The sequence below is a fragment of the Protopterus annectens genome, chromosome 4.part1 (assembly GCF_019279795.1).
Source record: "Protopterus annectens isolate FY-2018-M chromosome 4.part1, PAN1.0, whole genome shotgun sequence".
NCBI lineage: Eukaryota > Metazoa > Chordata > Ceratodontiformes > Protopteridae > Protopterus > Protopterus annectens.
In genome coordinates this window covers 814,875,577-814,893,482 of record NC_056734.1, presented here as the reverse complement: position 1 = coordinate 814,893,482, position 17,906 = coordinate 814,875,577, and the positions used below count along the sequence as shown (strand labels likewise).

The 17,906-nt window shown below is 43.4% G+C and overlaps 1 protein-coding gene across 1 annotated transcript in view; it reads left to right on the top strand.

Moving 5' to 3' along the window:
- The window catches only part of DGKD (diacylglycerol kinase delta), a 1,200,459-nt gene that overhangs the window by 888,224 nt on the left and 294,329 nt on the right, over positions 1 to 17,906 (top strand). Inside the window, exons 12-16 of the mRNA XM_044070581.1 lie at positions 5,487 to 5,571; positions 7,069 to 7,163; positions 13,448 to 13,547; positions 13,810 to 14,083; positions 17,729 to 17,896. Of these exons, the coding sequence (XP_043926516.1) occupies positions 5,487 to 5,571; positions 7,069 to 7,163; positions 13,448 to 13,547; positions 13,810 to 14,083; positions 17,729 to 17,896 (722 nt within the window). The remainder of the gene's footprint in view (positions 1 to 5,486; positions 5,572 to 7,068; positions 7,164 to 13,447; positions 13,548 to 13,809; positions 14,084 to 17,728; positions 17,897 to 17,906) is intronic.

Sequence of the window (17,906 nt, the reverse complement as noted above, 5' to 3'; positions counted from 1 at the left end):
ACATGGACCGGATGATGAGGAGGTTCATCCAGGCCCAGATGCAGATGGGAGTGCTCTTGCCTCCCCCCCCCCTCTGGGGGGGAGCTCGACCCCCTTTTTTGCTCCTATCGCTCCTTCTCTGACTCGCCTTCCGGGTTCGGAGCTTTCGGAGCCGAGCCGCGTTGGATCCGGGGGTGGGTCGGAGCCGACAGTGCTAGGCACTTCGGCTCTGACGATTCCCTCGAGTTTGTCGGATCCGACCTCTCGGAGCCGTCGGCCGAGCTTCGGATCCGAGGGACCCGGTGTGCTTTCGGCCCCGTCCCGGTCGGAGCGCTCGGGTCCTTCGGATCCGATAGACTCGGCTCTGGGTCCAATCCCCGCCTCGGATCCGAATGGGAGCCGGATCTCGGATCCGTCAGAGAGCGGCTCCCCCTCGGCTTTCGCGGTGGTGGAGAGGGTATTGTTGAGTGCATCCAGGCCTCCGGTCCTGGCTTTGGCTCCCCCCTGCACTCCCTCTCAGGTGGTCCTGGCTCCCCTCACCCGGCTTTCGTCGCAGCCTGCTTCAGCGCCTCTAGGTGTTCCATTGGAACAGGATATTGCTGGTGAGGACTCCTCGGACAGCCCCCCCCGAGGAGGTTCCTCACAAGTCGAAGTGCAAGAGGAGGCACGTGGACTCCCCTGAGTCCCTCACCGAAGATACGGACTTGGATGAAGGGGAAGGCTGCCCAAGGTCACCCCCCGAGGATGTCTCCTTTGGAGACATCATGGAAATGCTCAGAATCAGGGGGGGGTGGTCTGCCCCCAAGGCTTCCTCCGATGAGTCCGTAATCCTAGAGGCGTTCGAGGCAGGGCCATCTACCTCTTGGGTGTCCCCCCCCCCGACCCCTTGGTGGATCTTATAGCCACTAGGGCTTGGAGGGAGCCGGACACTGTAGAGCCTGTTCCCAAGCACCCGGACAAAATCTTGAGTCCCCCGACAGAGAGAACCCATTGGAGCAGAGGTCCCCCTGTGGATGCCATGTTGGTGGCGGCAGCCACCAAGAGAGAGTTGGCTCAGGAGAGCCCCACGGTTCACCCGCCGAGCAAGGAGTCTCACGCGATGGACCGCCTTGGGAAGCGGGCCTTCCATTCAGCGACCTTCTCCATGAGGGCCCTGAACTATATGGCACACGTCATTCGGATGCAGCGGGATCTAATCAAAGAATACACTGCTTCCCCCCAGGGTCCATGTCGGAAGGGGACAAGCAACTGTACTCCTCCCGAATGTCCACCCTACGTTCTATTTCCAACACCTCTATGTGGCTTTTGTCTCACGCCACTGATGGAGCCGCTAGAGCAGGCGGAGTTGGGCTGGTCATGAGGAGGCAAGCCTGGCTCCAACATTGTGACTTCTAGGAACCCTTTAAGGCGTCATTTGTGAATGCCCCTTTTGATGGTTCTGCTTTGTTTGGCAAAACCGTTCGCGACACCCTTGTCCAGAGCGAGAAAGACGGGAAGACGTTGTCTGCCATCGGAGTCCGCTTCTCTGCTCCCCAGAGGTCCTTTACCAGGAACCAAAAGGTTCAGAAGAAGATGTGGTTCCGTAAATCGCATCAATCCCAGTCTGCTCCGGACAACCAGTCCTCTCGTGGCAGAGGAGGACAGGGAGGACGCCGCCCTAGAGGCAGAGGGGGTCCCAGGAATTTTTGGTCCAGAGAACCCTTCTCTGAGAGGCCCACTCAGAACCCCTGAGGGGTTGCCAGGCTGCTCCACTCTGGAGGCAGTCGGGGGACGTTTTTCGAGGCACCTAGCAATGTGGGAGTCCATAACAACGGATCGCTGGGTGCTTCGGGTTATATCCAGAGGCTACCAAATTCCCTTTCTTGTAACCCCCAGAATCAGAAGCCTCCCTGATATACCACCCAATCAGAGGGAGGGGGCTGCTGCAGAAATTCAGCAGCTCTTACAAAAAAGAGCCATCCAGCCTGTCCCCCCAGATCAGCTCGGATCAGGGTTTTACTCCAGGTTCTTTCTGGTGCCAAAAAAGACAGGGGATGCGAGGCCCATCCTGGACCTCTCTCTCTTGAACCTGGCAGTACCAAAGGTAAAGTTCGGGATGGACACACTGCAATCTATTCTCCCACTACTGCGGGAGAACGACTGGATGTGCTCAATAGACCTCAAGGATGCGTACTATCATATTCTGATAGACAGACGCTCCAGGAGGTTTCTCCGCTTCCAGCTGGGAGCCAGCCATTTTCAGTTCAGGGCCCTTCCCTTCGGTCTCACCTCAGCCCCCAGGGTGTTCACCAAGGTCTTGGCAGCGATAGCGGCCCACCTGAGACTCCAGGGAATTCAGGTCTTTCCGTACCTAGACAACTGGCTCCTTACCGCCCCAACAAGGCATCTTCTTTGCTCATGCAGGGATTATTTCCTCAATCTGGCTCCACTCTTAGGGTTGACCATCAACATGGCCAAATCCTCACTGGCTCCTACACAGGTATTGGATTTCATAGGGGCGAGGTTGGACTCCAGACTGATGCTTGCTTTCTTGATTCCAGATCGGCTTCGGAACCTGAGGTTGCACGTGCAGGCCATCCTTCAACTTCAAGCCCCTCCGGCGGAACTGGTCCTGAGGGCTCTAGGGTCCATGGCGGCAGCAATTCCGCTGCTGCCATTGTCCTGGCTGAATATGAGGGTCATACAGTGGACTCTCCAGGTACAATGGTCCCTGTCTCGCAATCCCCTGTCTCATCCCATTCCCCTAAGCAGGGTTTGCAAAAGGTCGCTCGTGTGGTGGCTACAGTCCCCCAATCTCCACACGGGACGCCCATTCTCGCTGCTTCCGCCAGTCGCCACAGTGACCACGGATGCTTCTCGCCTGGGGTGGGGGGTGAGGGCACTATTCGGGCAGAACAGTCCAAGGCACGTGGAACGACATAGAGACCTCATTGCATATCAATGTCCTAGAAATGAGGGCGGTGCTTTTGACATTGCAAGCACTTCACAACCCTCTTCCGGTGGGGACGATTGCAGTACAGACGGACAACATGTCAGTCGTCTGGTACATCAACAAACAGGGGGGAACCAGGTCTTACCCTCTCTGCCACGAGGCCATGAGAGTGTGGGAATGGGCGATATCCACCAACCTCTTTCTCATCGCAACGCACATTCCGGGACGGTCCAACATTTTAGCGGACAGGCTCAGTCATACTATCCTGACTCCTTACGAATGGTCTCTCAATCCTCTAGTTGCAGAGCAAGTATTTGCCCGATGGGGGCGACCTTGTTGCGATCTTTTTGCCTCTCCCTCAAATACCAAATGCAACGATTACTTCGCTCTGATCCCCCCTCCGGGGGAGTCCCCGAGAGACTCTCTAGTTCATGCTTGGCCTCCCGGTCTGCTTTATGCTTACCCTCCTCTGCCCCTGATGTTGAAACTATTGCAGAAAGCCAGTCATTTGGGGAGCAAGATGATCCTCATTGCCCCATTCTGGCCTCGTCAGACGTGGTTCCCTTACCTATGGTCTCACCTGATTCATCCGCCCTGGATTCTGGATCCCTTCCCGGATCTCATTTCACACCCCCTAGGTCTTCCGACTCCGAACCTGGCCAACCTCAAGCTGATGGCTTGGTTGCTCCAGTTCCACTCCTGATTAGGACTCCTGGAATCTCATCACCAGTCAAAGCCATTCTAGTAGCAGCTCACAAGCCTTCCACCAGAAGGGTCTATCGGAGTAAATGGAAACGTTTTTCCATTTGTGCAGAGCACCGTCATTTAGATCCCTTTACGGCGCCGGTAGCGTCGGTTCTAGATTTTTTAACTTCTCTCTTTCACCAGGGGGCTAGTTCCTCCACGGTCAAGGTACAACTTGCAGCAATTTCACACTATCATGTAGGGCAGGAGTCAGGCCCGCTTATTACTTCCAAGCTGTGTAAGACCTTCCTTAAGGGTACCTTCCTCCTCAGGCCCCCGGTCAAAGAGGTGGTACCTCCATGGGATTTATCCCTAATTTTGCAGGCCTTGACTAGCCCCCCTTTCGAGCTGGCGGCCACTGTTGATGTTAAATACCTCTCTTGGAAAACGGCCTTTTTGGTGGCCATAACTTCAGCCAAGAGGGTCTCGGAACTCCAGGCTCTCTGTGTCAAACCACTGTATTTGGTTTTCCACCCAGACAGAGTTTACCTCAGGGTCAATCCGTCTTTTCTACCTAAGGTATCTTCGGAAGCTAACATTAATCAATCTATTAATCTCCCAGTATTCTTCCCCAACTATCAAAACAAAGGAGAGTATAAGCTGCACTCTTTAGACGTGCACAGACAACTACATTTTTACATTCATCGAACTACTGGTCATAGGCAGATCCGATCAGTTGTTTGTCTCCTTTGCCAAAACCAATTTCGGCAAGTCGGTTTCTAAAGTTACCATCTCCCGATGGATATTTAGTTGTATTCTCTTAGCATATCAGAGCTCTGGAAGGCCTGCACCTCAGGGAGTCCGTGCTCATTCTACTAGGGCCGTTGCTACTTCGGCTGCCTTCAAGGCTAGGGTTTCCCTGGATGACATTTGTTCTGCAGCCACTTGGGATTCATCTCATACCTTTATCAGCCATTACAAAGTAGATATTGTCTCCCGAGGTAGGGCATCTTTTGGCTCTGCAGTGCTCCGGAATATTCTTCCATGAAGGCCACTTAAGATTCAGGTAGCTGGGGACTCTGTCCCAAAGGTTGCTGACAAATGAAGTTCCTACTTCAGATTAAGAAGTTATGTACTCACCATAACGTTCCATCTGAGTAGGTATCTTCATTTGTCTGCAACCATCCCTCCCTCCTTCCCCCGACCAAAATGATCCTGCTTGGGGTTCTTTAGATTAGTTCCCTCTGGTACACAGTATTAGCTGTGGTATGGGTCAAACTTGATCTGAGGTCAGTCAGGGTTGGTAGGGGATTATGGGTAAAGGGAGGAGCTAGGAGCTCGGATCTATGCTGTGATAGAAGTTGCCGGCTCGGATCCGAGATCGGATCCGTATCCCAAAGGTTGCAGACAAATGAAGATACCTACTCAGATGGAACATTGTGGTGAGTACATAACTTCTTATTTTCAAATATCAGACATTAATAAACATAGCTGATTAAGTCTGATAGATGAAAGACCTTAAAAAAAATTGGACAATGTAATTCTCAAAGAAGTACTGTTTCACCTTTTGTAACCTGATTTTGAGAACATGTATGTTCTACTCTGGTTAACTGTCTGCCCGCAAAATGCTATATGTATACAACAGTGGATTACTTCAAACAAAAAGGCTTTTCCTTTTCTTGTGTTTTTACTTGATATGTTAAATGAGTCTGTGCTCGTCAGATGCAGGCAAGATCATGTAGCTTATTGCTGTAGTCTGTATATTTGTAAGTTGCATTGGCAGCGTATACTTTTGGTAGTGTGTGTAATGTGAATCTGTAGAATAGTTTGTCACAGCAGTGAAATCCATGATGTTGCTGGTAAAAGGATGTTGAATGTCATTTTTCTGAAGGTGGAGCATCATGGTTTACGAGACCAAACTCCCTCATCGGACATCCTCCTCCACTGCGACAGATGACTTCAGTGAAGACTCTGAGGTAAGCAGATACTGAGCAGATCTTGTAGTGAATGGTAACCATGTACTTTGCTTGAACCCTGCCTTTTTCGCAGCGTTCATTATCAACATTTGATAATCGGGTAAGTTGTCTGGTCCCAACTCCTTATTAGCCATGACACAGGCCACATTGCAATGGTGATTATGCATTTTTTAGATGTTAGCAGAAGATTATGTAGTTTTAAATTAACATTTCTTAGTACTGGTGTGTACAAATGTAGCAGTGTGACATATCTTTGTTAATGCATGTCAGTGCATACCTAGAAAGTAAGAGTCCAGTTGCTCAGCTTGAAAAATAGGAACGGTTGAGTCCAAGTGAGGAAAAAATTAAATGTTAGAGCCGGTTGAATTGTTAGTTTTATTTGGTTTGTCTTTTATTAGAGTACCATTTAGTGGTGTATGAATTGCAGTGTATTGAACTGATTCTATCCAAACCTGAAGTACTGACATTTCTGACGTAGAAAGACAGTATATTTTGTAGTCCCATTTTTGAAGAATATTCATTCTGTTGTGGTGAGAGATACAGATGCATTTGAGTGTGTAGAGCTAGATATTTTGAGGAAGAAAACAATGGAACAGGATGTGGACTTTTTAGGTGCCTCATAGTAAGGAATGAAGAGTTTCTTTCAGTTAAGGAAGAGGGGAATAAAAGGTCAAATCATATAGAAGGAAATGGTTTCCCATTAAAAGAGCAGAATATTCCTGGAATGAGCTGCCACATTCATGGCAGAATGGCAAGGCTTTAGGTGTATGAACTAGACCGTGTATTGTGCAGTGAAGTAGGTTATCTGCTACTTATTGTGATGACCATGCTTTGGAATGAGCCTAGGTTGTCTTTGTTTCAGCTCTGGAGTGAAAAAATGAATGGCTGCTAGGTTGTTTTTCCTCCAGCAGAGGGGAAGTGGTCTCCTATTAGCTGTTTTCATTCTTGTGAAGACCAGAGGCATGAAACAAAGCATGTTTGTAATTATTAAATATTTAAACATGCAGCCACATGTACAGGAATATACTGTCTCTGTTTTGTGATCGGATGTTATACTTTCAGTATTACATGGAAAACTGCAGTATGTGGACCTCTGCAGGTTCCCACCACACAGAGATATGAAGCAGGGTAGGCTCACATCTGTATCTGACTCAAATGGGTTCCCGGAGATACTTTTGGACAGACAGTATTATATGATGACCAGTATTGAATTCCTTGTGTTATAACTTCATGTGCAGGTAGGGTGATCCAACATGTTTGAGTTGAGAACTGAGAGCTAGAAGAAATTAATTGCTTACCCCAGAAAATTGGGGGAAAATGGGGTACAAAAACATTGTCAGGCTGAAGGTGGGTGCCACTGGTGGCTTGGGTAGCGTTCCCAGGAGATCACTGCACAGGAGGGTCTTGAGCAGTACTTGTAGAGGGATCATAGACATCCCCTGTTTTGCTCTACATTTGCATGTCATGATCTGAGGATGTGAATTTCTTTTTTTCTAGGTACAGAAAATCCAGCTATATGAAGACTCAGTTGCTGCTCATTTATCAAAAATTCTATCCTCAGATCAGCATTCGGTTGTCATCTCCTCAGCAAAGTAAGTATGTTAACTTCTTTTGGGAGAGCTCGCTAACTAGGCTTAAACAACAGTCAGAAACATGCATTTCTTAGAGGGAGTCCTAGCTGTCCCATCAGAGAGCAACACTTTCATTTTTATTTGAATGACTGTTTGCTAGAATGTTTCACATCAACAGCTCTGTCAGGCTTAGTAGATGGATTTCTAATTTTGATACTAGCAACCTTGGTTTTGGAATGGGCTCATCAAGAGACTGTGCAGCTACAGGAGGAAAAACATCTGTCAGATGTTCCATTTCATCAGATGTAGGTTGTGAGGTATGTTCTGTGAAAAGTACCACTGGTAGATGCCTCAGGATTCACCTTTCTGTGGCTTCAATACATGAGTGAGTATGTCAGGAGTGATATAGATATGAGAATTAGTCCTTTGTGTCTATATTGTATGTGTGTGTGTGTGTGTGTGTGTGTGTGTGTGTGTGTGTGTGTAGCAGATTGGGAATGTTAGATCTGATCTAAAGGCTTCTCATTGTGGCTTTGAGATGGTTTTGACTGCTTCAGATGTGACAGATTTGGACGTTTCTCTGTAATTTCAGCAAGTATCCATGTGAATATGTTGAGGATCAGAGATTTGAGGACTCAGTCTTTTATTATTTCATCATCTCTTTGAGGGAAAATGAAGTAGCAAAGACCTGAAGACTGTCTCTGTGATTGCACTTTGCATGCAAGTGGCAGCAGAGTGATGACTCTCTTTGTGGCAGCACCATGTTTGTAGGTGTATGAGGAGTGATAAGGGTGAGTACTTTTCCTTTTGACTGTACCATGTGTATTGGGGAGAGAAGTCCTTCCTATGAGTTGCAGAGACATAAGGACTGTTATTTTATGGCTGCAGTATAAGGGAAGCACTGGTAGTGATAGAAACATGAGGAGTGTTCCGTTACACCTATAACATATATGTGGAGGCAGATCAATGACACAATCCTTAGGACTCTTCCTTTGTGGATGTACTGTGACTGTGAATGGTAGAAGTGTGAGGACACTCCCTTTGTAGCATGTGCGTACGTGTATTGGGAGCAATAAAGGGTGAGAGAAAACTCTTGTTTTGTGACTGTCATGTTTATCAATTGTGGCAAGGCGTGAGGATTGTCCTTTGTCTGCAGTAAACAGAACTACACTGGGAGTGATAGAGACCTGAACTCTCTACCTTTATGGCTGTGTTCCATATGTGTTTGTGTGAGCACTGAAAATGAGAGGGGGACCTGAAGATTGTCCCTTTATGATTGCATTGTGAGAGCTCCCTAGTAGTAATAGAGGCCTACAGACTGATCCTTTGCATTTGTGCCATCTGTGTGAATGCACAGGGACTGTACTTTTGTTGCATGTTCTGTGTATATGATTACACTGGGAGTTACAGAGGTCTAACAACGCTTTTTGTCTGACTGCATCAAGTGTTTGACCTTGTGCTTCAAAACATTAGGCTGTGGGTAAACATTGACATTACTGTACTTCCCAGCTCCATCTAGAGGATTAGATTTCCTTTTGGCACTCTTCAGATGATGGTGCACTAAGTGGTTCATTCTCCCTTCTTGTCTGCTGCTCACTTCTTCACAGTACCACCAGCTTGTGAGCAAGGACACATCTAATTAGCAGCCTGTGTGTCAGTGGAGGATGCTTTCACCAGGGGGAGGACATGCATGCCTGAGTTGCACATTCCTGTGGATAACGTCCCTGTGGATACTGAAGACCCTATGAGAGTGCTAACTTCAAGACAGGATGAGTGGTAGAGTAGCAGGGCTATCTTGAAGGGTTATGAAGTTTGTGGAATTGGGTGATGTGCCTTCCCTGACATCCATTGCATTCCAGTCTGTGAGTGTGTTACTGGGCCTGCACGGTGGGAATAGAGCCGCAAAAAGAAGAAAAGAAAAAAACTCCTGTTATGAGTGTCTCATTTGATTGTCCCTATCTGTTGGCTGTTGCCCCGATGATGAGGAGCAAATGGACCAGTAGTCCAAGACAGGGTGAAAAAGAACTTTATACATCATACAAAAAAACTGTATGTATAGTTGGGGACAGTCCTCTTTCTTTGCTGTATTAGCATCCAGTGTTTCATTTTCTTATTGGAGGTAGCTCTTACTGAAACCAGATTTGTAATATGGAAGTGCCCATACAGTGTCCTTTTCCCCCCTGTAGGGGACGGTCTGTTAGACTCTACTACATCAAGTAGTAAAATTGCTGCCATGAACATATGCTTCAGTAAACAAGCAAACAAAAAAAACTGCTAGAGCAAGGGTGATGTGCATCATCTTTCTTAATGGAAAATATCCCACCCAAGTTTGTTGCTAAAAGGAGGTAGTGAGGAAACAGTGAAGTAGCGTTGGTTCAGTCATTTGAGTGCCTTTCATTCTACATTGTTACATGAAAAATCAGTTTGCTGACACTGTCCTTTGGAAGAGAAAAGCCTCATATACCTTAGTGTGCAGGAGAATCACTGCACCTCATCACAAGCTGTGATAATGGTGTCTGAACTGTTGTTATTATTAGGGAATAAGACCTCTTCCTCTGATGTGGGAATTTTGGCAAGTACCATTTTCTCTAATCATGTGCAGTGACGAGAGCTTGAGCAACTATGACTTTGCTGTAACTGTATGATTCTCGTTATGAAGCCTTCTACACAAGGGATTATGTAAGTTGTTAAGGTGTATGGTCACCTCATTTGGTACTTTACTTTCTACAGTCTGACACTCCCTTATAAAACATCATTGCTTATGCCATTTCAAATGGGTTAGATGGCTCCACTTGTTATCTGTGATGCAGTCCCTTCCATATTATTTGCTTGACTTTGCCCTACAAAAAATCGACCTGGAAGCTGACACCACAGTTAAACGATAGTCCAAACTTGCTCTTTATTGTAAAAACAGATGCCCAAAACGTAACACAAGCGCTTTCGCTAGGATGTTCCTAGCTTTTTCAAGTACAAAGACACATTAAAACAATTCAGCTTAAATAGTTGCTTGTCATCAAATTAAAGCAATTTTATGCCAATTAAAAGTTAATTAATTGATAGATTCATGAATTAATCCATGCCATTTCCACTGTTTAAGTAGCTGCCTATTAAAAGGTTATGCTCCTATTCTTTAAGGTAGTTTATTTAGGGCTATACTTGTTGGCAGTGTATGTTTATGGGTAGGCAATGGTCAGAAGAAAAGGCCATTTATTTATGAGCTTATCTTTGGTTTCCCTTTCTTCTTTGATTGTTTTTTCTTCCCCTCTTTTTCTTTTTTCTTTTTTCTTTCCCTACATGTGTGGTCCACACTGCGATTGTTTGTACCCATTCCCTTGCTTGGTAAGCTTTTGTTATTACTGATAGCCTCACATTGTATTGGCAGATTCATTTAATGTTTATTATTCACAAGTATGCATTTTCACTTCAGTTTCTATAACCCTAAAAGGAGTAAAGAAATCACAATGGTTTTGCATTTATTTAAAGAAAAAATAAGAGACCCCCTCTTTAATGTTAGTCAGTTTTTTAGCACAATGTGTATGTTTTTAGCATATTCATATGGTTTTAAATGAAACACATTACTGTTTGAAAAAGGTTTTTATATAAAACAATATACTTGGTATATATTTGTTTAGGAGCATAACCTTTTAATAGGCAGCTACTTAAACAGTGGAAATGGCATGGATTAATTCATGAATCTATCAATTAATTAACTTTTAATTGGCATAAAATTGCTTTAATTTGATGACAAGCAACTATTTAAGCTGAATTGTTTTAATGTGTCTTTGTACTTGAAAAAGCTAGGAACATCCTAGCGAAAGCGCTTGTGTTACGTTTTGGGCATCTGTTTTTACAATAAAGAGCAAGTTTGGACTATCGTTTAACTGTGGTGTCAGCTTCCAGGTCGATTTTTTGTTACTGGTCTTAGTTCTTGGTTTTTGCGGTTTTGACTTTGCCCTACCCTTCTTTTGTTGTCGGTAGTATCATCCAGTCAGACTGTCCAGAAATTGTGACATGATCCTTCTTTGTTTGCTGGTTGTAGTTTGTGGCACTGTATTGTCCACCTGTTTAATTACTGTGAAGTGAACTTGAGGCCATACTTTTCTCAGTGATGTAGTTTATTTGATGTCTGGCAGTTCTCCAGGACAGATACTTTTGCGTCTGTGACATGTACCTGTTAAGCTGCTCAGTGTTTGTGATGTGACTCTGTCAGGCTGCTCTGTATTGCTGTATGTTCTTGTTCAGTATCTGAAGCACAGTATGTTCAGCCTGTAGGTCAGTATATGGTTAACATAGACTAATTTCTTGGTGTTTCTCTTGTAGTTTCTTTCGGTCATGGTTCACTTGGGCTGTTCAGTACCACTGGCACATTTCTAGGCTGTTCATTTTTTTAAGATGGTCTTGTCTCACTGTTCTGTGCCTCAACGTGATGTGCATCTTTCAGTTCGTTTGGCATCTGGTGATATCCTGTAGTGCTCTTCATTTGCTGTATTGTCTTATCAGGCAGTTCAGTATAGTAACATGTGCTTGTCCAGTCTGTTCAATATCTGTGGTATTTCCTTTCTCATAGATTCATAGAAGATTACTAGGCTAATGGCTTAAGAGCCGTTACAAGCCTAGCCAGTATAACCCAATTTTACCCAATATATGTCACCTAGGGTCAAGAGGATGGCATGGATTTCTATGCCTTTAGTATCTTACAGATCCCCCCCCCCACCCGTCAATAAGGGATGTGTTCTACCTGTTAATGTACTGTGATATGGTCGGTTGTGGGTGTTTTTCTCTTTCTCTGTGTGATGTACATCTTTCAGGCTGTTCTGTATCTGTGATTCAGATTTTGTCAAGATGTCCTATGCCTGTGACTGGTCCTGTCACCATGTTCATTTGCTGTGATTTCATGCTGTCAGGCTGTTTTGTGTGTATGTCTTATTTTTTTTTAAGGTGTTGCTTCTCGTGTGGTCTTGCCATTCTGGTTGGTCACTATGACACCACTACGTTATGGCTCTTTTTTGTTAGATTTTTCAGTGTGACAAAGTTCTTTTACGCTGTTCAGTGCATCTGGCACCATTCTGTCAGTGTTCATTATTTGTGAAAGCTCTTGGGTATCTGTAACATGCTCCTGTTAGACTGTGTGGGATCTCTGGCGTGGTCATGTTAGACAGTGCTGTTTCTGTGACCTGGTCATCTGAGGCTGTATTGCATCAGTAACATGGTTCTGTTAAACTGTACTTTTTATGTAACATGTTCCTATTTGGTCATGCTGCACTGGTGATGCTGTCTTAATATTGAATGATTTATTTAGTGCTTGGTCTCTTTTTCATTGCTAATTGTCTAGGAAACCGACCTTTTTAGGCTGTTGCACTCTATTTTCGCATGTTTTGAGCCCTTCAGAAAGGATTTAGTGCTGTTTGCGTAGCTGTTAGCGTTTATGATACAAAACTGTAGTAGTACTTTTCTGCTGGGGATGTGGATCTGTAAAGTGTGACATTTTTATGTAACTTGAGAATATCAAAATTGTTTACTGTACTTTGAGTCATTTCCATGAGCTGTATTTCTCTTCATTATTTCCTTATGTTGTCCCATATTTTACTGGGACTTTTTGTAACTGTCACAAAATTCACATGCATACAGAGAAAGAGTTGGCTAATCCTGGAGACTTTCAGATTCATATGGCATATTTGTATTTCACTCTCCTTTGTCATTTGTTCACACCAGGTAGAGAATTTAGTCATGTCACTGTTTTTGGTGTGTCGTGTGTCTTCATGCCCATACGCATTCATGATCCCTTATCAGTAACCCACCCGTTGATCCTGTTACGTTTGTGTGATCTGCAGAAGAATGTTCACTCCGACTTGACATTGCCTTACATTGTCCGTGTAGAGTTCATACACTGATGGGCTCTCCAAAGCTGACTGTACAGTGCAGTGCAGGCGGTTACCTTACATGACAAGATGTCCTTTAAGCCTGACCACCAACTCAATCCAACATTCCAGTAATCTATCTGTTGTCAACAGGGCCTCCCTTCAGTTGATGTATTTTATTCTTACTCTGTCAGAGGTCAGTTCCCCCTTTACAATGAAAATGATTGTTTAGTTGGAATGTTGCATCCAAGTCAAAGGTACTAACTTTAGAAGAATGATGGTTTTTACCAAAGCAAGTTTCAAACTGGAAGTTGTAGAACGATTATTTAAATAACACAAGACTGTTGCAGGCATAGTTATTGTACACATTAGTTACTGTACATTTAGCATGGAATTGTTCATGGTAACCAGTATTATCTGCTGCTGTATGTTTTTAATTTTGTGCAGGGTGCTCTGTGAGACTGTAAAAGATTTTGTTGCTCGAGTTGGCAAGGCATATGAGAAAACAACGGAGAGTTCAGAGGAGTCTGAGACAATGGCACTAAAGGTAGAAGGAAATGGTTTACTTTTATTTAGAGTGATATTTTGAGGAATGGTGTCATAATTTTGTACTAGAAACAATCTTCTGCATGTGTTTTATGAATGTTCCCTTGTATGTTTCTGTCTGTCTGTGTTTTCCTTCCCCAGCCTTAATCTAAGTTTGCTAATCTGTTTTGTGATTGCATCATCCCACTTGTGCTATTCATGTCGGTGCACGAGCATCATTTCTAATATAGTAACATAACCTTTTTTTTGTCTATGGGTTTTAGTGCTCTGTCCTAAAGGAAAAACTTGATTCATTACTAAAGGCATTAAATGAAGAGTCGCAAGCCACTTCTCGACTCTCAAACCCACCTCCAACTATTGCAGAGGAACAGGAGGATGGTGAGGGGTCAAGTAGTACCTATGAGTCTGGCAGTGATCGATCCAATACCTCGTCATGTACACCCAGACCGCAGATCTTTCGACCGAGGGAGCAGCTGATGTTGAGAGCAAACAGCCTGAAGAAAGCGATTCGGCAAATTATTGAACATGCAGAGAAAGGTAACACGTTACTTGTATTTCTGGTAGTAAAGATTACATCAGTCCTGTTCCCTGTGACTTGTAGTTGTGTGATGTCCTGTAGAGTAGAATATTGCTTTGCCGAATTTCCACAACTTTGCCTTCATTGTTTAGACTGACTTTTTTTTTAAACCTCAGGTTCAGTGCTGCAGGGTGGACATTCTTCCAGTACTTGTTGGCTGTTAGTCCTGTAAGGGGTAACAACTTAACACTCATTGATTCTTAGCCCTGAGTGAGAACCTCTTCCAATTAGGTCATTGGTTGTGAGGACCATCAAGGTCTGTCTTTTAACTTTTAGCTTTTCCCGGTTAGGGGTTGCCACAGCAGAACTCCGGTCCGCTCATGATCGGCAGTGGATTTTACGGTGCCGAGTTGCCAGCCCACTACCCAACCTTCAACGAAGGCATGGCCATTCATGCTCACACCTACCTGCATGTCTTTAACATCACTCGACCGCGGGGAGGACATGCAGACTCCACACAGAAGGTGTTCCAGCTGAGAATCGAACAGGAGAACCTCTTGCTGTGAGGCGACAACGCTAATCGCTGCACCACCGCAGCTTCAAGGTCTTTCTTTTAACATTTAACCCTAATCATCCCTGTAAGTGACTCGGTAGCATACAAGGGGTTAGCATGCATTGGGCTCATGCATGGAAGGAGGCAGTTTGTGAATGACATCCTATTCAGATGCTGTACTCATGTTGTAAGCAGATGCATCTTTGCCATATCCCCCATGTTTGCAATTATTTTCTTCAACAAAAACTACATCCTTTATCCCCTGTAAAGAGACATGATCAGGCTTCTGCCCTCCTCATTCCTTTTCCTTCTCTACTGGCTTACTCCAGTGCCTTGGTTGTGGGTTGTAGAGAGGGCTCCATTCCCCCTTTACAATGAATATGATTGTTTAAGTTGAAATTTTGGATCCAAGTCAAAGGTGCTAACACTCCATAGAAGAATGATGATGTTTACCAAGGGGAGTTGCAGCACAGTTATTTAAATAGTGTAGGACTGCTGCAGGCACTGTTATTATACACATTAGTTACTGTGCATTTAACATGATATTGTTGCAGGTTTAATGATGGTGCACATTAATTACTGTGTAATTAGTGTCATGGAGGTAGTGCTGCAGGTGTGGTAATGTTGCATGTATGCACTTATTTTATTTTAATTTCTCCATTTCTTTTGGGTTTCTAATACTATGACAGGAGTGGACCCCATTCCTAAGTCAAAGTACAGTTAAAGTTCATGAAATTAGTATTGTTTCAATCTTTGATGCCAGCCAGAAGTGCTCTTCGCAGCACCCGCAGTGTGCCCAGTAATGACGACTCCTGCAATTCGTATGGAGTTACATGTATTGGTACCATATCCAAATATGACTGTAGACTCTTTTTTATAAGACCTGCTGCTCCTACTACTATTGGAACTGTCTGGGTATCTTTTGCTCTCGTTTCTGCCTACAAATCCTGATATTTTATAACTTTGTCTCTCTCTCTCTCTCTCTCTCTCTCTCTCTCTCTCTCTCTACGTAAGACACTGTAGTCACTGGGTGTTGCAATTTCAATGATCAATGCTACTTTTGTCTTCTTTTCTTGGACCACTTTTCTAGCAAACTGAGTTTATACTTACTGTGCAATTACCGTGGTGCTGTTACAGGTGTATTGGTATTGCATATGTCAGTTACTGTATAATTAACATGGTGCTGTTACATGTTTGTTGATGTTACACATATCACATATTGCATAACGAACATGGTGCTGTTACAGATTTTTTTTTTAAAGCAATGATGCCATTCACTTACTGTAGTCTGTGCACTAATATCTATAGTCAAAATCTGTAAAAGGTATTATGTGCTTAAGTTTGTTTTATGTTGTTGCAAGTTATTCCTAGAGGTGGAGTTATGAGGTTATCAGCTGAAAATGCTGAATACTTATGGATCACTAGATTAAACTTAAACTAGGTCTAAATGAATGTTATAGTTTTAAACCTGTATTGAGCAAATGAAGTTTAAAACCTTGACTGTTTTTAATTGGACCATGCGGGTCATGTGACTATGCTACTGATACTATTTAAAGTTGAAATTTAAAGTGTTTTCAAATACTTGAAAAAGTACCTGTGTTGGTGTGAAATTTATTGTATGCTTTACACATTTTGTCTGTTCTGAAAACTGCCTATTAAACTTTTCCCTCTATGTGGTTCTAGTATGCAGTTTTTTGCATGTACTCTGCCCTCAAGTTGCACCCATATCTCTCTTGCTCAGAGTCAGCCACTGACTGCAAAAATCAATATACTTTTTCTCCTCCCAATATCTTAGAAAAAAATTTCTTTTATGACTTTTTTCCCCAAAAATTCAATATAGTCAGAAGCTTCCTCTCTGTCCAATACTCCACATAATCTTAGTTTGCACTTCTTTCTTGCCTTATCTTCCAAATGACCCAGCTTCTGTTCAATATAAGCAGTTTGGCAATTTAATACTACTGACTTTTTTTGCCATCCACCCATCATTGTACGACGATAGCACAATGTCATGATATTCTTTCAAAAACTCACAGAAATCATCTGTGGGGGAATTCAAGTTGTTTTGTATATTGATTCAGGAGCCCAAACCCCAGTATCATCTGCTGCCTTACTTGCTTCTATGACCCCAGCTGTCTGCCAAGTACCAAAGCATTGTTAAATGCTGACAGTTAAGCATAGTCAGAACGTGTAACCTAAGCCATCTGCTTCTGTGCCTCTTTTGGTGTGTCAATACACATGCCTTTTTTTCTTCTACACAAGCCTCAAAGATATAATTTCCAAAATGATCACTTAAACGCAACTAAAATTATTACCAAAACTCAGACTTAAGACTGTTAATCAGTTGAGCATTTTTTGAATGGCTCACTTCATCTAGAATTACAAAAGTTGATGGTCTGATGTTAAGGCTGAATCATAGTAACATTAAAATTTTGTAAGAACCAAATTATTTAAATGTATAGCAATTCATCTTGCTTTATTTGCATTAAAAGCAAGACAGTTGTGATGGTGGAAGTAGACTGTTTGACTCCTGATTTGCTCTAAACAACTACTGACATATCAAAACAGTAATTTGGAAAACAAGGATGTAAAACCTGTTAGTTGCATACTACCTCCAGCTGCATATAACCTATTTCCGAGATGTTAAGTTCTTGGAGGGTGTTTGTTAAATGTTAAAATATGTACGATCAGGGAAGGGTTGGAAAGTGGGGGTTCTGTCCCTGCTAATTTTAGTCATTTCTTCCTAGTGTTCTGATGTTTATGCTTTCAGAAGACCAGTGCTTTTAGTGATTTTAACATTATTACGTTAGTTTTTGAAGAATTGAGAGTAGGATTTTCTTCTAAAGTCTCTAGTCTTTCAGAAATGTTATATAAATTAAAACATGCATTTTTGACTTTATCACATCTTGTTTGATACATGTATATGACTGTTTGAGATAGTTCCGTTGTGTGAAACTGTATATTGGTTTCTTGTCAGTCTTAGTAATTTATTTCTGTTACTAAGTTCTGTTAGAGCATTATGAGTAAATTGGTCAGTATAAAGGCAGAAATTACAGCATGGGTGTCAGTTGTGGTCTGAAAGTAGTTGTTACTCATTACTGTTTCTCTCTTTTAGCTGTAGATGAACAGAATGAACAAACAGTGGAACAAGAGGGGTTTTCATTGTCCATGTCATTATCAGAAGATGGGAAGGAACAAAAGAATGAGGACAAACTTTTATCACAGTCTTCTCATAGCGGAAACTTCACAAGCTCTACAAGTAAAGCTAGAATGTCTCAGAAAGGTACATAAAT